The 10,355-nt window shown below is 40.6% G+C and overlaps 1 protein-coding gene across 1 annotated transcript in view; it reads left to right on the top strand.

Moving 5' to 3' along the window:
• The window catches only part of LOC138947600 (uncharacterized), a 326,843-nt gene that overhangs the window by 19,604 nt on the left and 296,884 nt on the right, over positions 1-10,355 (top strand). Inside the window, exon 7 of the mRNA XM_070319107.1 lies at positions 673-821. Coding sequence (XP_070175208.1) covers positions 673-821 — 149 coding nt within the window. The remainder of the gene's footprint in view (positions 1-672; positions 822-10,355) is intronic.

The following is a 10,355-nucleotide window of genomic DNA, read 5'->3' as shown; positions in this document are numbered from 1 at the left end:
AAAAATTACGTTCATGAAGCCTCAGATAAATAATTCCTCAATCCTGAAACAAATCATTCCTTTATCCTGGAATACATTTTTCCTGAATCCCGAAAAATAGATAATTCTTTCATCCTGAAAAAATGCATTCCTGAATCCTGAAATAAATAATGTTTAACCCTGTACTATAGATGATTCCTGAGGTCTGATGTAGATCATTTCTTGATCCTGCAACAGTACATTCATAAATACTGAAATAAACCATGCCAGAATCTTGAAATCAATTATACCTCAATCCTGAAATCCACCATTTATCAAGCCTGATATAAATCATTCCTTGATGCTGAAACAATGCATTCAGGAATACTGAAATAAACCATGCTAGAATCTTGAAACCAATAATTCCCTGCAAATCCTGATATAAATCATCCCTTTATCCTGAAATAATTCATTCATGAATCCTGATTTAAACCATGCTAGAATCTTGAAATCAATAATTCCCTGCAAATCCTGATATAAATCATCCCTTTATCCTGAAATAATTCATTCATGAATCCTGAAATAAACCATTCCTGAAATAAACCATTCCTGAAATAAACCATTCCTGAAATAAACCATTCCTGAAATAAACCATTCCTGAAATAAACCATTACTGAGGCTCGAAAGTAACCATTCCTGGATCTATTCTGGCAGTAACCTGGACGATGGAACGGGGGACGGGGAAGGATCACTGCTGGTGTTTGACATCTTTGACTCCACTGGGGTTTCTACTCTGGCTGCCGCACAAACTGTCAACGTGGGAGAAGAGCTCTTTGTCACCATCATCCTGCAGACCAACCCCGGTGAGGTTTTGAAAGGGAAGCTAGGGAATGTTCAAGACTAGTGTCCCCCCCACCCACACACACACACACAGACACACACACACGCACACACATACACGCGCACACGCACACATACACACACACATACACACACACATACACACACACATACACACACAAACACACACACACAAACACACACACACACACACACACACACACACACACACACACACACACTTATGCACGCACACAATCTTAGACTGTTTTTGGAGTAAGAAAGTCAAGGATAAGTTAGTCCGATTCACAGTCAGATTCAAGTGAATCGTCCAGTCAGGGTGATGTTCCAGACTAGTGTCACCCATCGAGGTTTTGAAAGGGAATCTAGGGAATGTTCAAGACTAGTGTCCCAAATGACGGGCGCAGTGGCGGGGTGGTAAGACGCCGGCCTCTTAATCGGAAGGTCGAGGGTTCGAATCCCGGCCGCGGCCGCCTGGTGGGTTAAGTGTGGAGATTTTTCGGATCTCCCAGGTCAACTTATGTGCAGACCTGCTAGTGGCTTATACCCCTTCGTGTGTACACGCAAGCACAAGACCAAGTGCACACGGAAAAGATCCTGTAATCCATGTCAGAGTTCGGTGGGTTATAGAAACACGAAAATACCCAGCATGCGTCCTCCGAAAGCGGCGTATGGCTGCCTAAATGGCGGGGTAAAAACGGTCATACACGTAAAATTCCACTCGTGCAAAAACACGAGTGTACGTGGGAGTTTCAGCCCACAAACTCAGAAGAAGAAGCAGAAGAAGTGTTCCAAATCCCATCGACGTTTTGAAAGGGAATCTAGGGAATATTCCAGACTAGTGTAAGAGATTTGAAATAAAGAAGATCCGTAGTTATCCTTATTAATCTCCTTCCAGATTCTTTATATGTGCACACACACACACACAGTCAATCATCTGACTCCCGCTCAGAAGTTTAGGAAAGCAGAGAGAAGATTAGAAGAATTTGTAGTCTTTCACCAACTCATTCTTTCCAAACAATAGCCAATGGTTTAATTAGAACATACAAATTGGTTTCTTTCTGACATAGCAATTATCAACTCATTCCTCAAATTCTCAAATATTTCCTTGCTTACAATAATCAATTCATGACCTTTTGAAACTCATTCATTCATTGTCAACGTCATAACATATTTACAAGGACAAGAAAGCAAATAAACAAAACATAACTTTTACGTTATGTAGAGGTGACGATGTAGCTAGCCTTCAACCTTACGGCCTCCATCGCACCCTCGCCACACTGGCATCACCCCGCACAAGTCAGACTGGGGCGGCCTGTTACAAAATATAACACCCTACTGTAACAACTAACAATATTCAAAAACACACCAACCGAGCACAAGAAAATTATACAATTCCGAAATTATTCAAGTACACAAGTCATGTCCGCGCATACAAAAGAAATGTTCAAGTTCACACAAAACTAGCAAAGTACCTCATCTTCCAATATGGCGGCACCCATACAACATTCCAAGTCATCCCGGCAATGTTTCCCGGTTCCAAAGTTGACATCAAAAGCAAGAGCAGGTTTTCTCATCCGAGAGCCCAGGTCGAATGACTTTCAATTGTCAGGCAGTTTACAATCACAACTCACAAAATCAGGCGGTTGCGATTATAACGTGAACAACTCGCACAGTTGTAAACTCACGTGCTGCGAACCCAGTTTGACCCGCCCGTGACTAACCATGGAATTTTACTGAACTGTTAAAAGTTTCCACTCTCAAAGTTAAACAACTCCTGACAAACTCTTTGTATTACAAAAAGCACTAGTTATACCCCTTCAACTATAAACACCATAACCGCCATTCATTACATCACCCCTTTCCCCGATTAAAAAAAAATGTGAACCCAAAATGAACATTTTTTTTTTCTTCAAAAACTGTACAAGTATAAGTATTCCAGTAACAAGACAATTTTTTTAAATACATATATATAAAAAAAAAACACAAATAGATTAATAAATAATCAAAGCATAAGGAAAACATTTATTAAATACTCTGTCCGTTCCCAAAGAGTGCAATCAGTTTACAACCAAAAGACAGTGCCATCCACCAAAAAAGTGACGAAAGCCACGAGGCTGTCCTTAAACATGAGCAACAATGGCAAGCATAATAAACCACACTTACGCCGCCGTGTAGATAATCACCCACTGTGTTAATCCACAATAGTTATACTCATGGACATTCAGCAATTTTCGCCTATTACTGAATGCAATAACATTGACGTTCTTGGTACCAAAGATCGCCAACAAAGTTTGAGTAGCCCCCGCTAAACTCAATACAGTAAACCTCGACTACAACACAAAATGGTACTAGCATCAAAAATATCCAAATAAATTTTTCCAGCCAGATTAAAAAAATAATCACAATGTGAAAAAAAAACAAGAACAAAATTAAATTAGTTCTTAACACATACACAGCATATCAACACTCACAGCACAAAAAGTATTGTCCTTGTTGATTGCAGAAAGTCTTTTCACTGTCCTTTCAACCATCATGTTCCATTCACTTCGTCAAGCGTGACAACACATCAGCCTCAAAATTCCTGACTCCAGGAATTGGCACTACTGTGAATGAATACTCTTGGAGAGACAGAGCCCATCGCAACAGTCGGCCGTTGGCAGTTTTGGACTGTCGTAAGTACGTCAACGGTCTGTGATCAGTCTCAACAAAGAAATGTGAGCCAAACAAGTAGCGATGGAATTTGTCAACTGCCCACACCAACGCTAGGCACTCTCTCTCCACAGTAGAGTATCTGGTTTCTCTTTCCAGCAGTTTCCTGCTGGCATACAGAACTGGATGAAGGACGTCGTCATCATCAGGCTGCATCAGGGCTGCTCCAATCCCCGTGGAGGATGCATCCGACCGCACTGTGAACGGCCTGGAAAAGTCTGGCAATCTCACCAGTGGTTCAGACGACAAAATTTCTTTGACCCTGTCAAAAGCCATCTGACACTCTTTTGACCAACGAACTTTGGTTGGTTGGTTCTTCTTTGTGAGTTCTACCAGGGGGGACACAATAGACGCGAAGCTTGGGACATAGCGCCTATAGAAACTGATGAGCCCTACCAATGACCGGACTTGTTTCTTTGTGGTTGGGACAGAGACATTCAAGATTTTGGACACTTTGGAGGGAACTGGACGCATGCTACTTTCCCCAACTATGTGACCCAAAAACTCAATAGAGTCAAACCCTGCCTCTACTTTCGACGGTCTCACAGTCAACCCATGTTTTCCCAGTTCTGTCCCAATGTAAGAGATTCGAAATAAAGAAGATCCGTAGTTATCCTTATTAATCTCCTTCCAGATTCTTTATATGTGCACACACACACACACAGTCAATCATCTGACTCCCGCTCAGAAGTTTAGGAAAGCAGAGAGAAGATTAGAAGAATTTGTAGTCTTTCACCAACTCATTCTTTCCAAACAATAGCCAATGGTTTAATTAGAACATACAAATTGGTTTCTTTCTGACATAGCAATTATCAACTCATTCCTCAAATTCTCAAATATTTCCTTGCTTACAATAATCAATTCATTTTAAACTAGGTTCCGCCCAAAATCTTGGCCTAGGAACTAGACATACCCCCCATTCCCATACACTTATGAATCAAGGCATTGCTGACCCACAACTATTTACAAACTGTGTACACGTAAAAGGGAAAAATGATGTGTCATGTATTATTCACTTGTAGGTAAAACTAACCTACAGGGCGCTTCATGTAAAGTAGGGGGGAAAAAAATAACCTACTCACAAGCAAGAACCAACACTCAGAGAGACAAATTATTCTCAAAAATATATAGAATGTTAACTTGAGTGTCAGATAAGCAAATGACTCACTCCTGTCCAAAATATGTCGTTCAGTCAGACACAGGATGCATCCGTCCACAGACCAAGGAGCTCCCTTCACAGACAGATGACAAGGATGTCCATCCTCCAGACTGCATGCATCAGCATCTGCGCAAAACCAAACAACACTAGTACTTCAGCACTACAAGTCAATAATATAAAATAAGCCTAACTGCACTCAAGGGAACGCACCAAAAAAAAATAATTAATCTTCAAAAATTTTCCAATTAATACAACCGCAAGCTCGCCAATGTAAGAGATTTGAAATAAAGAAGATCCGTAGTTATCCTTATTAATCTCCTTCCAGATTCTTTATATGTGCACACACACACACACACAGTCAATCATCTGACTCCCGCTCAGAAGTTTAGGAAAGCAGAGAGAAGATTAGAAGAATTTGTAGTCTTTCACCAACTCATTCTTTCCAAACAATAGCCAATGGTTTAATTAGAACATACAAATTGGTTTCTTTCTGACATAGCAATTATCAACTCATTCCTCAAATTCTCAAATATTTTCTTGCTTACAATAATCAATTCATGACCTTTTGAAACTCATTCATTCATTGTCAACGTCATAACATATTTACAAGGACAAGAAAGCAAATAAACAAAACATAACTTTTACGTTATGTAGAGGTGACGATGTAGCTAGCCTTCAACCTTACGGCCTCCATCGCACCCTCGCCACACTGGCATCACCCCGCACAAGTCAGACTGGGGCGGCCTGTTACAAAATATAACACCCTACTGTAACAACTAACAATATTCAAAAACACACCAACCGAGCACAAGAAAATTATACAATTCCGAAATTATTCAAGTACACAAGTCATGTCCGCGCATACAAAAGAAATGTTCAAGTTCACACAAAACTAGCAAAGTACCTCATCTTCCAATATGGCGGCACCCATACAACATTCCAAGTCATCCCGGCAATGTTTCCCGGTTCCAAAGTTGACATCAAAAGCAAGAGCAGGTTTTCTCATCCGAGAGCCCAGGTCGAATGACTTTCAATTGTCAGGCAGTTTACAATCACAACTCACAAAATCAGGCGGTTGCGATTATAACGTGAACAACTCGCACAGTTGTAAACTCACGTGCTGCGAACCCAGTTTGACCCGCCCGTGACTAACCATGGAATTTTACTGAACTGTTAAAAGTTTCCACTCTCAAAGTTAAACAACTCCTGACAAACTCTTTGTATTACAAAAAGCACTAGTTATACCCCTTCAACTATAAACACCATAACCGCGATTTCTAGGGAATGTTCCAGACTAGTGTCCCGAATATCATCTAGGTTTTGAAAGTGAAACTAGGGCAATGTTCCAGACTAGTGTCCCGAATATCATCTAGGTTGTGAAAGTGAAACTTGGGCAATGTTCCAGACTAGTGTCCCGAATATCATCTAGGTTGTGAAAGTGAAACTAGGGCAATGTTCCAGACTAGTGTCCCGAATATCATCGAGGTTGTGAAAGTGAAACTAGGGCAATGTTCCAGACTAGTGTCCCGAATATCATCTAGGTTGTGAAAGTAAAACTAGGGTAATGTTCCAGACTAGTGTCAAGAATATCATCTAGGTTGTGAAAGTGAAACTTGGGCAATGTTCCAGACTAGTGTCCCGAATATCATCTAGGTTGTGAAAGTGAAACTAGGGCAATGTTCCAGACTAGTGTCCCGAATATCATCTAGGTTGTGAAAGTAAAACTAGGGTAATGTTCCAGACTAGTGTCCCGAATATCATGTAGGTTGTAAAAGTGAAACTAGGGTAATGTTCCAGACTAGTGTCCCGAATATCATCTAGGTTGTGAAAGTGAAACTAGGGCAATGTTCCAGACTAGTGTCCCGAATATCATGTAGGTTGTGAAAGTAAAACTAGGGCAATGTTCCAGACTAGTGTCCCGAATATCATGTAGGTTGTAAAAGTGAAACTAGGGCAATGTTCCACATTAGTGTTATGTAAGGTTTTTGACAGAAAAACCTTGGTAATGTTCATAAATAGTTCTTAATTTCAATACAGCTGTTGCAAGGTACCAAGCGTGTTGGATGTAGAGAAAAGTGGCATTAACAAAGCCCAACATACTAGTTAATGTTTAAAAGGGAAACCTTGGCAACATAAGGGGGCGGGGGGGCGGGGGGGGCGGGGGGGGGGGGGGATAATCGCCCAGTGTCAGTCACAAACAGTTGCCGAAATCAATTTTTATTCATTTAAAAATTATTATTTTTTACAAAAACCTTGTTTTTTTAGGGGGCATGTGTTTAGAGTCACACCTCAAGAAGTTTCTTTCACACCAAAAAAATTTAAACAATTTAAATTAAAAAAAATTACAAAATAATATTATTTTTTTTTAAATCTACTTTAAGGTGGCAGTACTACCTGGAATTTTGACCAAATAATCTATTTTCTATTCCATAATGTGTTATTTTAATACAGAAATGCCTCAATATTGTCACAAATTTTGAATTTGTTGTCGTAATTAGTGCCAATATCGTATTTCTACACAGTTGATGTGTCAATTTTGACATTCTCATTTTGACGCGTAAAAAAAGTTTTCGTTTTCCTGTGGTGTTTTTTTAAGTATTATATTTATAGATATCATACAGTGTTGACGCAGCATTAGTTTTAACAAAATGCAATACACAAATGAACATGGAAACAAACAAAAACACCAAACTATGCTTGGCAAAACATGAGCCTGCTTCGCATCGAGTTTATTTGACCTAGGTCTCTACTTTGACAGAATCTCTCAGACCTGCGAACCGATCTCTCGCTACGGTCAGTCGCACCAGAGACAAAGATGTAGGTCTATGGTCGCGCTCATCAGTGACTTGCGCTGTTGCCGAAATTCAAGTCTTTCTGAGTCTAAAACTGATCTCCATTAATATTTCTCCAATATTGCAAAGATCACTTTGAATAAAAAAAAACTTACAAGAAAATGTTTTAATGAAATAAATGATTCGGTCTTCTAAAATAAAAGGTAGCTGCTGGAGAGTGTTATCATCAGTGGATTTAATGCAGGATGTCTGATGTGACAGAATCTAAAAGGTGGTTTTATTCACATGCACCTTGACTGTAAATAGTCGGGGGGGGGGGGGGATGTTACGGGGGTTCCGCCCACCCCCCCCCCCCCCCCCCCCCCCCCGCTGTCAAAAAAAAGAATTGTTGTCTGTCTGTGGAAAAAAAACTAAAAGCATTTTCTGTCTGTGAATTTGTTGTTGTCGGGAGCAGATATCAATGAAGATAAATTGCCATTATTTAATACTAACTTTAAAAGAAATAATGAGTGGCTGCTGACAGCAGTTGATCATGTTTAAAATCAAGGATAAGCCACAAAATAATTGTTTATAAAATAGCTAAAATTCTTCAGCTGCAAGGGGGCTTTGCCCCCCAGACCCCCCAACCCCTGGACCCAAGGTTGTAACCCCCCTCCCCCCTGTCATAAAGTGGTTTGCATGTGAAATAAATGTACGTGTTCTGCCATATTGCACTGTCTCTACCCTTTTCACACCAAACACTTCAATAACAGAATTTGGGAGGATGCAGGCTTATTATTTCCTCAACCAACAAGAGGCGAAGCCTTCAAGGCTCACGTAAGAAATCGACAAACAGTAACACAAACTCAATCACTCCGTCACACATACACACACACACACACACACATACACACACACACACACACACACACACACACACACACACACACACACACACACACACACACACACACACACACACACAGTAAGCATAGGTGAAACTATATATATATGCAAGAAAGCGAGACCCTGGATCTGCCAAGAAGTCTCGGCCCGCTCACAATAACAATGACCGAGACTTTCAGTAATTCCTTTGCGTGACGTCTAACCCTCTTACGTCATAATGTGACGTCTTCAAATAGTTTCTATCACACACGTCGAACACTTTTGACCGAGACTGACGTAATCCATAGACTCGGAAATGTTAAAGTTTCTACCACAGACATACACACATACATACGCACGCACGCACGCACAGACAGACAAAGTTTATCATCGCATAGGCTACACTTACGTGAGCCAAAAACAACATACTTCTTCACTTCAAACACATCAATACAAATCAACTTTTCGACACACAGTTCACACAACCTCTTTGCTTTCACTCAATGCATGTAAATACATATTATAAAGATACTTCCTCAAATATAGATTAACGCACAACAGAAGGCACCGACAGACACTCACGAGTTCGAATCACGGCTCACTGCATGTCGCCAGTTTACTTCCTTGTATCGCTGAATCCTCGTAGAATAATGAATTCCCAAAACTCTCATTGTAGGTGCCAACACACACCTTTCACCGTAGGTGCCAACACACACCTTTCACCGTAGGTGCCAACACACACCTTTCACCGTAGGTGCCAACACACCCCTTTCACGTTTCTCCCCGAGAAACCCTTCCGCCATTTGCGAAAACAACCGTCGTCGGCTACGACCGGTATCGATGAAGACTCCACTCGTCTAGTCATCTGCGCCGATGTGGTCCCTTGCTCGCCACCATCGTCCCGCGCTTCTCCCGTGTAAGGACCCTCCCTTACACGCCATGGAAATCCCTCATGGAAACTCCTTAAGAGACCCGTCTCTTGAAAGAGTACTTGTTCCCAGAACAAGTCTGACACGCGCCGACAACCTTCCCGGTTGAAAATCTCAAACGCTGTGACGTTATTTACCCCAGACCAGCTACATGTCTCAAACACAGCTCATCTCAAGCAAAAGCCAGTTTTGCGTGGAACACCCAAAACACGAGACTAACGCTCTCCAGTATCTTCGCCTCGCCTGTACAACATTTAGGGAGGTTAAAAACACGACGTGGTTTCACCTCACAAATATGCTACTCACATCTTTGTGACACCCCCCTCTGACTCTCTTGCTCCGCCCCTGAATACTGTGTGTGGTGGTTTTTACATTTAGTCAAGTTATGACTAAATGTTTTAACATCGAGGGGGGAATCGAGACGAGGGTCGTGGTGTATGTGCGTGTTTCTGTGTGTGTGTGTGTGTGTGTGTAGAGCGATTCAGACTAAACTACTGGACCGATCTTTATGAAATTTGACATGAGAGTTCCTGGGTATGAAATCCCCGAATATATTTTTTTCATTTTTTTTGATAAATGTCTTTGATGACGTCATATCTGGCTTTTCGTGAAAGTTGAGGCGGCACTGTCACGCCCTCATTTTTCAACCAAATTGATTGAAATTTTGGTCAAGCAATCTTCGACGAAGCCCGGACTTCGGTATTGCATTTCAGCTTGGTGGCTTAAAAACTAATTAATGACTTTGGTCATTAAAAATCTGAAAATTGTAAAAAAAAATAAAAATTTATAAAACGATCCAAATTTACGTTCATCTTATTCTCCATCATTTTTTGATTCCAAAAACATATAAATATGTTATATTTGGATTAAAAACAAGCTCTGAAAATTAAATATAAAAAAAATTATTATCAAAATTAAATTGTCAAAATCAATTTAAAAACACTTTCATCTTATTCCTTGTCGGTTCCTGATTCCAAAAACATATAGATATGATATGTTTGGATTAAAAACACGCTCAGAAAGTTAAAACAAAGAGAGGTACAGAAAAGCGTGCTATCCTTCTTAGCGCAACTACTTACC

Source organism: Littorina saxatilis, linkage group LG14 (genome assembly GCF_037325665.1).
Source record: "Littorina saxatilis isolate snail1 linkage group LG14, US_GU_Lsax_2.0, whole genome shotgun sequence".
Taxonomy (NCBI): domain Eukaryota; kingdom Metazoa; phylum Mollusca; class Gastropoda; order Littorinimorpha; family Littorinidae; genus Littorina; species Littorina saxatilis.
Note: the sequence above shows the minus strand (reverse complement) of the source record. Positions and strands in the feature narration are given on the sequence as shown.